The sequence below is a fragment of the Oncorhynchus mykiss genome, chromosome 15 (assembly GCF_013265735.2).
Source record: "Oncorhynchus mykiss isolate Arlee chromosome 15, USDA_OmykA_1.1, whole genome shotgun sequence".
Taxonomy (NCBI): domain Eukaryota; kingdom Metazoa; phylum Chordata; class Actinopteri; order Salmoniformes; family Salmonidae; genus Oncorhynchus; species Oncorhynchus mykiss.
In genome coordinates this window covers 13765066-13779996 of record NC_048579.1, presented here as the reverse complement: position 1 = coordinate 13779996, position 14931 = coordinate 13765066, and the positions used below count along the sequence as shown (strand labels likewise).

Below are 14931 nucleotides of genomic sequence, written 5' to 3'. Positions count from 1 at the left end.
TCCTGCCAGAGTTTTCACACATCTCACTTCACACTTCAGTGCTAATTGAAGTTGCAACCAGGTCAGTTCTGTCCTAGCATCTTGGTAGTTTAGTAGTCTATTTACTTAGCTTTATAGAAGAAAATGACCTAGAGATTATTGAACATTACTCACTCAGTTTTGTTTTGATGGTTTCCAGGTTTCCGCTGTTTCTTCTGCAGGTTTTGGTTTGTTAGAAGTTTTTTCTAGATAATATTTGGTAGTAAGAATCCATTCAGGTAATTAGTCCAAAATCAAGGTTTTAGGAATAGGATTTGGATTGAAGATTTTGATGTAGAGGGTAGTATCCTGTATAAATCCTGGTGAAAAAAAATCTAAGTTTATCTACATTCTAAATGCATTTAATTTAGCAGAAAGGTGTGGATCGAGGCTGATGGACAGAGGTGATGGGAGCCGCACCCAGTGCTACAAGTTAATGGGGAAGAGAGATCTGTTGTCACAAACCGCCCTCACAGCTTCTTTGGCCCCAACTGCCTCTCCACCTTTCCAGTCATCTCTTTATTTTTCTTAGTCTCCCTGCTTTTCTCTTTTTCCCTCTTTCTCTCCATACCTGTAGCCTACCAACAGCTGTTTGGATGTTTTATTTTTGCATTTACAAACTGTTGTTATTTTCTTCGCCAACACCAACAGATTTATAAACATTATGGATGTGAGTATTTCAGGGTGAAATATTCTCTGGGCTCTGCCCTCGCGCTACGCCGTAAGAGTGACCACATGAGTTCGGCTTGTCTACTACCAGCTCATGTGCTGCCTGCTACCATGGAGCGGTCATGGGTTGGTCTGCTGCTCCTCGCGCTCTGCCTTTTACTTACGGTGAGTAGACTAATTGACCAGGCAACATTTGTCATCTATAGGCTACTAATGGACTTTCAGTAATCATGCATGTTTATAAGTGTGTGTGGGTTTACGGCTGCGTGTGTGAGACAGACCTTCATATTCCTAGAGAGCTGGAGACTTATTCAGAATTGTATGTGTAAGTATGAGACTAGATGTAGACAAACTGTGGTTTATCGATCTTTCTCAAATATGATTCAAATTTCAAATCAAGACTGGTCTCTTAGAATAGTTGATACCCAGCTAACAACAAACGTTCCCACAACTTTAGAGAATGTTCCCTTAAGAGTCTCATTAGGTCATAGGAATGTTCCAGCGATGTGCAAGGAATGTTTCCCAGAGACCATTCCCTTAATGTCAAATAAAACTTAACCAGAATGTGGTTACCATGTTCTCAGCACTAAAGAAATAAATGTTCTAGACACATTTTATGTGTCCAGTTTTCTGTGGGTTAGGGGAATATTCCACCAACGTCCCACCAAACATACATAGAACATGGTTGCCATGTTCCTAAGAACGTGAGATATGAATGTTCTAGACATGTTAAATGAGAACGCTGCAAGAACATCCATGTGTCCAGTTTTCTGTGGGTTGGGAGAATATTCCATCAACGTCCCACCAAACATACACAGAACATGGAAATATTATTTATCCATCTTTATTATCATAATGTCTAAAGATTTCTCCTCTTTCATGCATTTCTGGAACTTTGACTTTGTGCCATTGAGCACGACCTTTTTCAGGTTTGATGTGGTGTTAGCATTTGACTAAAATGTTGTTCTCTTTCTCCTCAATTAACTCAAAATAATGGGAGCATTTCCACTTGGAAAGGTTAAGCGGGGTAACAACACAGAGGCCATCTTTCTTTGATTTTCGACTTCTAAATAGCCTATTGGAAGCGAGTTAACCTACAGCATGAAACTCATTAGCATGAGAAAAAGCTTTAAACACACCGGTAGAGATATGCTTCTGAAAGTAATATACAGCTTACTTGAAAAGGTAAATGTAATAATATTACTGTATTTGAAGACAGTAACTCGTAATATTACTCCGTTACTCGTCCCAAGTGGTTCTGTTGCAATTAGTATTTTTTTCCACATTAAAATGTGTTGTGTATTGATTTGTTATAACTGGCATCCTCATTGTTTAAAAGGCAAATGTGAGAAATTACAGACATGCTACTGTAAATATACAGTATAGGGTAACCATGTTCTGGGCATGTTTCTATCAGAAGCAACGCTACCACCTGGGCCATGTTTCTATCAGAAGCAATGCTACCACCTGGGCCATGTTTCTATCAGAAGCAATGCTTCCACCTGGGCCATGTTTCTATCAGAAGCAACCTGGGCCATGTTTCTATCAGAAGCAACGCTACCACCTGGGCCATGTTTCTATCAGAAGCAATGCTTCCACCTGGGCCATGTTTCTATCAGAAGCAACTCTACCACCTGGGCCATGTTTCTATCAGAACCAACCTGGGCCATGTTTCTATCAGAAGCAACGCTACCACCTGGGCCATGCTTCTATCAGAAGCAACAAATTAGGAATGTTCCAGATAGAAATCCAATGAAGAGAGCAGATGTGATTCCTTATCAGAGACACATTTGTTCTACATGGTATATGCAGTGCTTCATTTCAGCTGGATCCTGACAGAACAAAATGAGATTCCCTTTCTATGATCTCTCTCCCTCTGCTCTGATAGACATGAGACGGCAACTCTCATCTCTCCAGAGTTGCACTTCATCATTTATTTCCTTATAGAGTCATAGCTATTTGAAGGGTTCTGGAGGAGCTGCAGCAACCCTGATATATTGAAATGCATTTGCCAAAGTTATATAATTACTGCTGTCTGTTCAGAAATAAATTTAATCATTCAGAATAGCCTACTACACCATGAGAAGGCCTATAATTTAAACACAGAGGATCATTAGCTTATTTTTTAAATAGCCTAGCTGTGGATTGTAGCCCAATAACAAGGCCTAAAACACAGGGCGGCGCATAACAGGCCCAGCGTCGTCCCGGTGAGGGGTTTGGCCAGGGGAAGCCGTCATTGTAAATAAGAATTTGTTCTTAACTGACTTGCCTAATTAAATAAAGGTTAAATAAATCAAATCATAAAATTACCCAAACTAACGGAAAACTGGACACTCAAACATTAAGGGAACATTATGGGTAAAATTACAAAAACATTCTCTCCCTAGAATTGTTAGCTGGGTATGTTGTTGGCTCTACAGTCAGAATAATCAGGTGAATCCTGTCTGTGTGCTGCTGGGCATCTATGGGAAATGGGTCAGGTGTGTGTGTGTGTGTGTGTGTGTGTGTGTGTGTGTGTATGTGTGCGCGCGTGTGCGCGTGTGCGCGCATGCGCGCCTGCCTGCCTGCCTGCCTGCCTGCCTGCCTGCCTGCCTGCCTGCCTAACGTGCATGCGTGCCTGCCTGCCTGCCTGCCTGCCTGCCTGCCTGTCTGCCTGCCTGCCTGCCTGCCTGCCTGCCTGCCTAACGTGCGTGCGTGCGTGCGTGCGTGCGCGTGTTATATATATATATTTTATATATATTTTTTAATGATTATTTAATTTAAAAAATTTTTTGCAGGTGTTGTGCCTGAGGGCTTCCTTCCTTCCTCTATATAAAAGGTCCCAGGAGGAGCACCAGAGATAGCTGGTACCCACTGGATCTTTCTCTTTCTCTCTCTCACACACAGCATCAGGACATTGAGAACTGGATATAAGTATATATCATAAAGACGTGTCATATTATAGGGTGTTAAGTGTCTCCAGGTCTGATTGGCAGTGGTGAGTTGATGTGTGATTGATTGAGACGGTAACAGGGAAGTGTGTGATTGATTGAGACGGTCATGAGGCGATGCGATATTGGTTGTTTGTGTTCTGGTGACAGGTAGCTTAGCTCCAAAAGGAACACAGCTTCTCTGAGGATGTGGACGATGCGGGGGAGGGGTTGAGGAGTGTAAACACAGTGAAAGTCCTGAACTGTGGCCAAGCGAAGCTGCTATTTCACAATAGAAACAAAACAGACCACCCAGCTGAACCTCACTCACACACACACGCATGACATACGCACACACACACACAATACAAGCATATAAACACCACACACAGTTTCTGCTGGTCTGTGAGTAAATATCCTAAAGCCTGCAAGTCAGAAGACATATGTAGTGTCTGTGTGAAGGGGGGTGGGGGGGGGGGGGGGGAAATCATGATTAGTACCCGATGCCTTTAACCCTCTGCACCAGTGGTTCCCAAACTTTTTATAGTCCCGTTCCCCTTCAATGAGTGTTAGTTTTTGACACATCCCGGCTCGTGGGAAGTGACAGAGCTCTTATAGGACCAGGGCACACATAATAATAATCAATCATTTTGCTCTTTATTTAACCATCTTACATATGAAACCTTTTGTTCATCAACAATTGTGAATAACTCACCACAGGTTAATGAGAAGGATGTGCTTGAAAGGATGCACACAACTGCAATGTTGGGTTGTATTGGAGAGAGTCTCAGTCTTAAATCATTTTCCACACACAGTCTGTGCCTGTATTTAGTTATGCTAGTGAGGGCTGAGAACCCATTCTCACATAGGTACGTGGTCACAAAGGGCATCAGTGTCTTAACAGCACGATTTGCCAAGGCAGGATACTCTGAGCGCAGCCCAATCCAGAAATCTGGCAGTGGCTTCTGATTAAATTACATTTTCACAGAACTGCTTGTTGCAATTTCGATGAGGCTCTCCTGTTCAGATATCAGTAAGTGGACTGGAGGCAGGGCATGAAAGGGATAATGAGAATCCAGTTGTTTGTGTCGTCCGTTTCGAGAAAGTACCTGTGTAATAGTGTGCCCAGCTCACTCAGGTGCTTCGCTATATCACATTTGACATTGTCCGTAAGCTTGAGTTCATTTGCACACAAAAAAATCATACAGTGATGGAAAGACCTGTGTGTTGTCCTTGTTAATGCAGACAGAAAAAAGCTCCTAATCACAGCCTCAATTTTGTCCCGCACATTGAATATAGTTGCGGAGAGTTCCTGCAATCCTAGATTCAGATTATTCTGGCGAGAAAAAACATCACCCAGATAGGCCAGTCGTGTGAGAAACTCGTCATCATGCAAGCGGTCAGACAAGTGAAAATTATGGTCAATATATTTAAGCTCATCTTTCAATTATAAAAACGTGTCAATATTTTGCCCCTTGATAACCAGCACACTGTATGTAAAAAGTGTTACATGGTCGCTGCCCATATCATTGCATAGTACAGAAAACACATGAGAGTTCAGGGGCCTTGCTTTAATGAAGTTAACCATTTACACTGTAGTGTCCAAAACGTCTTTCAAGCTGTCAGGCATTCCCTTGGCAGCAAGAGCCTCTCGTTGGATGCTGCAGTGTACCCAAGTGGCGTCGTGAGCAACTGCTTGCACGCACATTACCACTCCACTATGTCATGGCTTTTACACCATCAGTACAGATACCAACACATCTTGACCACCAAAGTCAATTTGATGTGACAAAGCTGTCCAGTACTTTTTTTTTTACCCTTTTTTCTCCCCATTTGGTAGTAATTACAGTCTTGTCTCATCACTGCAAATCCCGTACGGACTCGAGAGAGGCGAAGGTCGAGAGCCACGCGTCCTCCGAAACACAACCCAACCAAGCTGCACTGCTTCTTGACACAACGCACATCCAACCCTGAAGCCAGCCGCACCAATGTGTCGGAGGAAACACCGTGCACCTGGCGACCTGGTCAGCGTGCACTGCGCCCGGCCTGCCACAGGAGACGCTAGTGCGCGATGAGACAAGGATATCCCTGCCGGCCAAACCCTCCCTAACCCAGACAACTCTGGGCCAATAGTGTGTTGCCCCATGGACCTCCCGGTCGCGGGGGGCTCAAACCAAAATCTCTGGTGGCACAGCTAGCACTACGATGAAATGCCTAGACCACTGCGCCACCCGGGAGGCCCTGCTGTCCAGTACTTTAATAATATCCTCTCATGTTGTCCTGGTTTCCAGTGGTTTGCTGAAGAGGATGTCTTCCTTAATTGACCCCCTATAACCGTAACGGACATATACCAGGAGCTGTGCCAGGCCCCCCACGTCTGTTGACTCATCCAGCTGTAACACATATTAATCACTGGCTTTTATGCGAAGCAGCAATTGTTTCAAAACATCTCCTGCCATGCCACTGATGCGTCGTGAAACAGTGTTGTTTGATGAAGCCATTGTTTAGTTAGCTTTTTCCCCCAGCATTGTCCCAGCCATATCCACGGCAGCAGGAATAATCAAGTCCACCACAATAGTGTGGGGCTTGTCTGTCCTAGCCACTCGGTAGCTCACCATAAGATGCTTCTAGCCCATTCTTATTAATGGTGTCTGTTGCTTTTATTTTTCAAATGGTTATGTTTAGTTTCTAAATGTCTGCGCAAGAGTGAAGGTTTCCCGCGAGAGAGTAACGGTTAACGTGATTGGATGTTAATTATTTGCCTAGGCTACCTGAATTTGACAATGTGTTGTTATTTCGCTGAACACTAGATGGTTTAATTTTATTTTGGGCAGTGAAATGAGGCTACTCAGGTGAGAAAAAATGTATAGCCCCGTTGGAAAATATAAATGGACTGTTTGAAAATGTGAAGATTTATTTTTGAATGTTTTTTATTATTTTATTTGTTTTTAAAAAGTAATCACATTTTTATTTGGCGTACCCCCGACGACATTGTGCGTACCCCAGTTTGGGATTACCTGCTCTACACATAGTGAGCTATATCTAACGGAATGAAAGAATCTCTCTCTGTCTTTGTATATTTCCACCTCCCTGTACCGCCCCTCTCTCTTCCCACCCTCCTGTCTCTCTCCATCTCTCACAGTGTTTCTCCTCTGTTCCAATATGGAGAGGGGATGAGGAGAGGAGACGAGGAGATGAAGAGACGAGGAGAGGAGGCAGTAAAGACCGTTGAGACACTGACTGTCTTTCTAATTCCTCTCTGTCCAGGAAGTCAGCGGGAGAAATCCCACATGTCACTTCATCTGGGAGCTGCAGAGGGCGGAGCTAGAGTGTCACAATCAGCTGGAGAAACAATCACTAGAGCCTCCCGGTAGACATGCATGCACGCACGCACACAAGTACACACACACACACACAGAAACCTGACCCATTTCCTATAGATGCTCAGCAACACAGACAGGATTCACCTGTAGAGCCAACAAAATACCCAGCTAACAATTCTAGGGAGAAAGAACGTTTTTGTAATGTTACCCATATGTGAAGATTTATTTTCCCTTAATGTTTGAGTGTCCAGTTTTCTGTTATTTAGGGGAACTACTATGTTTTAAAGTTTGGATAACATTCCCTTAATGTCAAACAGAACTTATCATACACATGTACACATGTACACACACACACACACACACACACACACACACACACACACACACACACACATACAAATACATACACGCACGCACGCACGCACACACACACACACACACACACACACTTGCATGCATGTCTGACTTGTGTACCTTTGTTTAAGTGTGTGTGTGTGTGTGTGTGTGTGTGTGTGTGTGTGTGTGTGTGTGTGTGTGTGTGTGTGTGTGTGTGTGTGTGTGTGTGTGTGTGTGTGTGTGTGTGTGTGTGTGTGTGTGTGTGCATGCGTGCGTTTGTGTGTGTGTAGGCTGTGGTGGTCTGTGGGACAACATCTCATGTTGGGCCCCAGCAGCAATAGGGGAAGAGGTGACTCTCTCCTGCCCCCCTGCTCTCACACACCTCTTCGGACGACATGGTAAACACACATCCATCCCTCCATCCCTCCATCATTCCATTGACCGTACTTTACATCGTCCTTATATTGCTGTTTATTCTCTCTGTTAGGTACCTTTAGTAGGAACTGTACTGAGGCTGGCTGGTCTGACATCTACCCCAGCATCAGCACGGTCTGCTGGTCCAGCGACAACAAACCTAACAAGGTAGTTCTGCCACAGCAACTCCAAAGTTAGTAACCCAACATGGTGCAGGAACTGTGACCGTTGAACCAGAACGGACTCCACTAAATCACTACAGAGTCAGACACTGCACTGAGCTGGAACAGGTTATTCAGTCAGTTGTGCCTCAGATGGAATCTTCTCCTTTGTCTGCTTGTGTTATTGGGTAAAGGAGCCAAAGAAAATTACTTTTCGAACCCACTAAACATTTCATGTTTCCCATCCCCTACCTCTGATTGTGTGTCTGTTCCCTGTGTGCCAGAGTAGAGAGTCATAGGGCATACTTGGCCTGTCCAGGTGGCGTGTCTCTGTTGTATGACAGCCTCTATGGTTGAGTGAGTCCAGACCCTCTCACGTGTTCCATTGAGATTCCACAGTCAGAGGAGAGGATTCTGTCTGGGTTCCATTCCTTCCATCTCTGTAGAGAAGAGTCTGGACTGTCTCTCTCCCAGAGGAGGTTCCGGGGTCAAGATCAGGGGTCAGATGTGAAAGTTTAAAGTTAGTGCTCACTTTTTGGGATAAAATACAAAGCACATAGTTAGGGTTTGAACAGTTTATTATTGTGTGTGTGTGTGTGTGTGTGTGTGTGTGTGTGTGTGTGTGTGTGTGTGTGTGTGTGTGTGTGTGTGTGTGTGTGTGTGTGTGTGTGTGTGTGTGTGTGTGTGTGTGTGTGTGTGTGTGTGTGTGTGTGTGTGTCTGAGTCTGATGGTGTCTCAGACTAGGGGAATGTTGTTTATAAGAATGAGAGGTTGATGGGGAGGAGAATGATGAAGAGTAGACAGACTGATACACATACAAACACACACTCACACACACACACTAGCTGCTGTTATTCCCCAACCTCTGTTGCATCCCAAACTGGTTGGGAAATAAGTTATTGAGGAGACACAGACTATTTTGACAACAGCAATGCTTTTTACTGGGCATCCAGAATGTACTCCTATGTGTGCCAGTGTGTGTGTGTTCCTTGCAGTAGCTGGTGCATTGCAATATGTGGGTGTGTACATGACAGAGTGTGTGTGTGTGTGTGTGTGTGTGTGTGTGTGTGTGTGTGTGTGTGTGTGTGTGAGTGTGTGTGTGTGTGTGTGTGTGTGTGTGTGTGTGTGTGTGTGTGTGTGTGTGTGTGTGTGTGTGTGTGTGTGTGTGTGTGTGTGTGTGTGTGTGTGTGTGTGTGTGTGTGTGTGTGTGTTTGACTCAACCAGCTGCTGTTCTACTCAGTGGTGAAGACTCTGTACACTCTGGGCCACAGCCTCTCAATTATTGCTCTCGTCACCTCTACATTCACCCTCTGTCTGATCAGGTAACACACACTCACACACACATACACATACACACTCTCTCTCTCACACATACACACACATACACGCACACGCACAGGGGTAGTGTTTTGGCAGTGTGTGTGATGTCCTGTGTTTTTAATACATGGGGTTATCAAGGACCTTTGGATGTTTATAATTCCCATAATTCACAAGTTGACACTGTTTATAAACACTCTTATCCTGACCTCATACCTCCTTTCACACTGTGTGCGTGTGTGCGTGTGTGTGTGTGTTCATGTGTTTGTGTGTGTTCATGTGCGTGTGTGTGTTCGTGTGTAGGAGGCTCCACTGCACTAGGAACTATATCCATGTGAACCTGTTTGTGTCGTTCATCTTGCGAGCGGTGGCTGTGCTGGTTAAAGACTCTGTCATCTTCTCCCAGAACCAAAACACTGACTGTAGCACACAGCCCTCACTGGTGAGACTCACACTCTAACTATATTGTAAAATGTGTGCAGATGTCTGTCTCCGAGGACTGTAAATGTGTACAAGTGTTAACACAGTATAGGAACATTGTGTTATTTGTAGTTGGTCTGTGAAGTTAGTCTGATGGAGTTTAACTCACATGGCTAACTCTGTGTGTGCATGTGTTTTTGTGTATGCGTGCGTGTGTTTGTGCGTGCGTTTGTGCATGTGTGTGTGTGTGTGTGTATGTGTGTGGTGTGTATGTACGTGTGTGTGTTTGTGTGTGTGGTTTGTGTGGTTTCTGTGTGTGTGTGTGTACATTAGGTGGGCTGTAAGGTCAGTTTGGTGATGTTTAACTATTTCATAATGGCTAACTTCTTCTGGCTGCTGGTGGAGGGGCTCTACCTACAGACACTGCTCCTGGTAACCTATTCATATACACACCTCGCTGTCTACCTCACCATCGGCTGGGGTAAGAACACACACACTCTTTCTCTTTAACCATGGCGGTGACACAGAGGGTATTATTCCCAGTATAATAAATGTATGCTCACAGTATAAACACTGTTGTAATATTCTCTCTCTCTCACTACTCTCCGTTTGTCCAATGTCACTTTCTGGACTAGTTGTTATTACTACATCCTTCAGCCCCTGACAGAAGTAATCCATTGTCTTAATGTTCCCTGTGTTTAGTAGGTATTGGTTGAGTATTACGGACTGTGTCTATGGTGTGTAGTTTGTAGGCTGCTGTTTAGTGGCTGTTTCCTCTCTCTCTCTCTCTCTCTCTCTCTCTCTCTCTCTCTCTCTCTCTCTCTCTCTTCTCTCTCTTTCTCTCTCTCTCTCTCATTATCTCTCTATCTCTCATTATCTCTCTCTCTCCCTCTCATTATCTCTCTTTCTCTCTCTCATTATCGTTCTTTCTTTCTCTCTCTTTCTTCCTATCTTCCTCTCTTTTCTTTCTTCCCCTCTCTCCCTTCTCTCTCTCTCTCTCTCATTATCTCTCTCTCTCTCTCTCTCTCTCATTATCTCTCTCTCTCATTATCTCTCTTTCTCTCTCTCTCTCATTATCACTCTTTCTTTCTCTCTCTCTCTTTCTTCCTATCTTCTTCTCTCTTTTCTTTCTTCCCCTCTCTCCCTTCTCTCTCTCTCTCTCTCTCTCTCTCTCTCTCTCTGTGTGTCTTTCTCAGGGTTACCTTCAGTATTTCTGGTGATCTGGATCTTCTGTAGGATGTATCTGGAAGACACCGAGTGAGTCTGCTCTGACATCATCAACAGGCGACTGAACATCTCCCCGTCTCACAAGCTCAACATGCGACTAATCAATGTGTGTGTGTGTGTGTGGGGGTGTGTGTAGCTGCTGGGAGAGGAATGACATTCCTACCCCTAGGAGGGTGATCAACTGGCCCATAATGGCGTCTGTGATAGTGAGTATCAGTAGAGCAGTAATGGCGTCCCAGTATCAGCAAGCCCTTTGAGTCACTGAACAAACTAGCAGAAACAGGGTTGGGCTGCTGTCTCCATTAGTGCCAAAATGGGGTCTCATGTCTAGGGCTGTTGCCGTGACTGTATTACCGCCACACGGCGGTAATACTTATATGCTTATATTTACAACAGGAGTATAGCCTACCTGGCTGGCATGAAAATAAACCACGGGTAAAAGCTGTGTATTTATTCCCACTGATGATATTTCGATGAAGGTGCATGATAATGGTCCATTCTAAATTAAAACAAATCTCACACATATATTATTTAGTATATGTAAAGACCAGATTAAATCAAGAATAGTCTGATGGGTGATCACTTGTGAATGATATATTATCACTTGTGAATGATGCCCAGCGTAAGAAACAATGCCTTTTTTTGCGACTTTTTCCAATCATAGTTGTACACCTCATGTAGCCTAGCCCATAGTCCTATATGTTTAAATAAGGTTAGTATCACACCTCATGTAGCCTAGCCCATAGGTCTATATGTTTAAATAAGGTTAGTATCACACCTCATGTAGCCTAGCCCATAGTCCTATATGTTTTAATAAGGTTAGTATCACACCTCATGTAGCCTAGCCCATAGTCCTATATGTTTTAATAAGGTTAGTATCACACCTCATGTAGCCTAGCCTATATGTTTTAATAAGATTTGTATCACAAGTGGCCAAATAACTTCTTAAAATTAAGCACATTAATCTGCTTAACAACAGGTGTAGAGCCTAACTGGCATGCATAAGCAGAGTCTGAGTTTCAAGATTGGGGAAGAACATTTTCCCCATATAAAATACACCTTTATAATAAAAGCATTCCATGCATAATTACATATGTGGTCACTTATGATAATGGTGTTTTCCCGCTAATGGAACATTCACTCTTATAGCCTACTATCATGTGCGCATTGCTGCGCTTATAATGTGGAGAAATAGCCTAATAGTTTATCAACATTTCAAGCTAAACTTTCTGATCTGTTGAGTCAGACACATTGCGTAAAAACATTTTTGGGATGCTGGTTGGTGGTTGTATTCATTTGGGATCTATCGCATCCCACAACTGTCCCAGACTATGTTTGGAATATTTATTTCTCCCACAGAAGGTGGACCTTTGTACTCTGGGGGATAGTAGATTGACATAGGCTAGTGCTTTTGCTGTTCGTTAGGCCTACTCATCTTGTTGGCTGACGAAAAGTAAATGTGGAAAGTTCTTCCAGTATCTTCAATGTGCACCTCGGAAATGGATAAGGACACGCAGTTGCGTTTCGGATGTGTCTGTCTTCACTTGTAGCCTGTGAGACAGACCCGATCACGTGATGAGTGCACAGCACTCAAGGAGATGTGTATAACACAAAAGGCATGGATTGTTTTAGGGTGCATTACGGCCACACAAAGGGGATACCGCTGTGAAATTCTAGGCATTATCAAGTGCTTGTCAAATTGTGAATGAGAGACTGATGAAGTGTGTACAGCCTGCGCAAAACACTATGCAGAGCTCATGCCTTTCAAGAGACTTTTTTCAAATTATCATTACAGTCGTATCATGCAGCCTTAGAATGTATTAAAAATCTAAACGTAGCCCGTTTGTAGAACAACGAAAGTTACATGAATAACTCTAAATTAAGCATATAGGAGTACCAACTTCTTTGTTAACCGACCAACACAGAATCGCCGCATGTACGCACCTCCTCAAATCGTTGGAGAAAAGATCCTTTCAAGTTTATTCAGCTTTGTTCAATTGTATTCACCATACTATAAAGTAATGCAACATAATTATAAGCAAATCTTGTCTGCTAAATGAACCAGTGTAGCCCACAGCCACTTGGCATAGCCAGATCAGGACCTAACATAAGGACAACTCAGAGTATGCTGTTCTTCCGAAATAGACTACTTTTTATTCATATCATGCTTGGATTTCTTGTGAAGGTTAAATTGCATTGATTTATTAGACTTTTTTAAATGTAGATGTTTCTAAGGTCAACATCAGTGGCTTGTGTGTGGAAGCCAGCAGATGCTAAATGTGAGTTTTTTTTTAACCTTTATTTAACTAGGCAAGTTAGTTAAGAACAAATTCTTATTTTTCAATGACAGCCTAGGAACAGTGGGTTAACTGCCTTGTTCAGGGGCAGAACGACAGATTCCTACCTTGTCAGGTCGGGGATTCAATCTTGCAACCTTTCGGTTACTAGTCCAACACTCCAACCACTAGGCTACCTGCAGCCTCGGTCAATTACAGTCAATTACCGTGAGACCGACAGTTATTGCTTTACAATCACTGACTGACAAAATTTCATGACCACCACTGCCCTACTCATTCTAATGGAGGTCTCTTGTCTCATCAGATCAACTTTGTTCTGTTCATCAGTATCATCCGTATCCTCGTCCAGAAACTACTCTGCTCTGACGTGGGCGGGAACAACCAATCACAGTACAGGTACCCCTCCAACAACCAATCATAAAACAGATATTCTCTCAACAACCCATCACATTTGTTTAGATTATTCTTACATACCTGTGTGTTGCAGGTGTCTGGCTAAGTCCACCCTGCTGCTGATTCCTCTATTTGGAGTCAACTACATGGTGTTTGTCTACCTGGTGGAGACAGAGAGCGACAGGATGGCAGAATACAAGATTATCTTTGACCTGGGACTGGGGTCATTCCAGGTATACCACTACCTTAACCCCTGATCTTTAACATTTTACCCCCCTAACCCTAACCCTATCTAGTTTGACCTGGGACTGGGGTCATTCCAGGTATATAAAAGTATGTGGACACCTGCTCGTCAAACAGCTCATTCCAAAATCATGGGCATTAATATGGAGTTGGTCCCCCTTTTGCTGCTATAACAGCCTCCACTCTCCTGGGAATGCTTTCCACTAGATGTTGTAACATTTCTGCAGGGACTTGCTTTCATTCATCTACGAGGGCATTAGCAAGGCTGGGTACTGATGTTGGGCGATTAGGCCTGGCTCGCAGTTGGCATTCCAATTCGATGGAGTTGAGATCAGGGCTCTGTGCAGGCCAGTCAAGTTCTTCCACACCGATCTCGACAAACCATTTCTGTATGGACCTCGCTTTGTGCACGAGGACATTGTCATGCTGAAACAGGAAAGGGCCTTCCCCAAACTGTTTCCACAAAGTTGGAAGGACAGAATTGTTTAGAATGTCATTACATGCTGTAGCATTAAGATTTCCCTCACTGGAACTAAGGGGTCTAGCTTGAACCATGAAAAACAACCCCAGACCGTTATTCATTCTTTACCAAATTTTACAGTTGGCACTATGCATTGGGGAAGGTAGCGTTCTTCTGGTATCCACCAAACCCATATTCGTTTGCCGGACTGCTCCAGTCTCCAATGGTGGCGAGCTTTACACCACTCCAACCGACGCTTGGCAGTGTGCATGGTGATCTTAAGCTTGCATGGGGATCTTAAGCATGGCTGCTCGGCCATGGAAACCCATTTTATGGAGCTCCCGACGAACAGTTACTGTGCTGACATTGCTTCCATATGCAGTTTGGAACTCAGGGGTGAAGGTTGCATCCGAGGACATTTTTCCGTGCTACGTGCCTCAGCACTTAGCAGTTCCGTTCTGTGAGCTTGTGTGGCCTACTACTTCGCGGTTGAGCCGCTGTTGCTCTTAGACGTTCCTACTTCACAATACAGCACTTACAGTTGACCGGGTCAGCTTTAGCAGGGCAGTAATTTGATGAACTGACTTGTTGTAAAGGTGGCATCCTATGACGGTGCCACGTTGAAAGTCACTGAGCTCTTCAGTAAGACGATTATACTGCTAATGTTTGTCTATGGAGATTGCAGGGCTGGGTGCTCGATTTTATACACCTGTCAGCAACGCGTTATGCTGAAATACCGAAATC

General features: G+C 43.9%; 1 protein-coding gene across 1 annotated transcript in view; it reads left to right on the top strand.

The window, feature by feature from the left end:
- The first annotated feature begins 467 nt into the window (after positions 1-467).
- The window catches only part of LOC110489619 (vasoactive intestinal polypeptide receptor 2), a 17916-nt gene continuing 3452 nt past the window's right edge, over positions 468-14931 (top strand). The window contains exons 1-11 of the mRNA XM_036943759.1: positions 468-852; positions 6864-6966; positions 7546-7653; positions 7743-7837; positions 9055-9152; positions 9451-9589; positions 9901-10048; positions 10764-10824; positions 10931-11000; positions 13396-13487; positions 13579-13717. Of these exons, the coding sequence (XP_036799654.1) occupies positions 754-852; positions 6864-6966; positions 7546-7653; positions 7743-7837; positions 9055-9152; positions 9451-9589; positions 9901-10048; positions 10764-10824; positions 10931-11000; positions 13396-13487; positions 13579-13717 (1152 nt within the window). The 5' untranslated portion in view covers positions 468-753. The remainder of the gene's footprint in view (positions 853-6863; positions 6967-7545; positions 7654-7742; positions 7838-9054; positions 9153-9450; positions 9590-9900; positions 10049-10763; positions 10825-10930; positions 11001-13395; positions 13488-13578; positions 13718-14931) is intronic.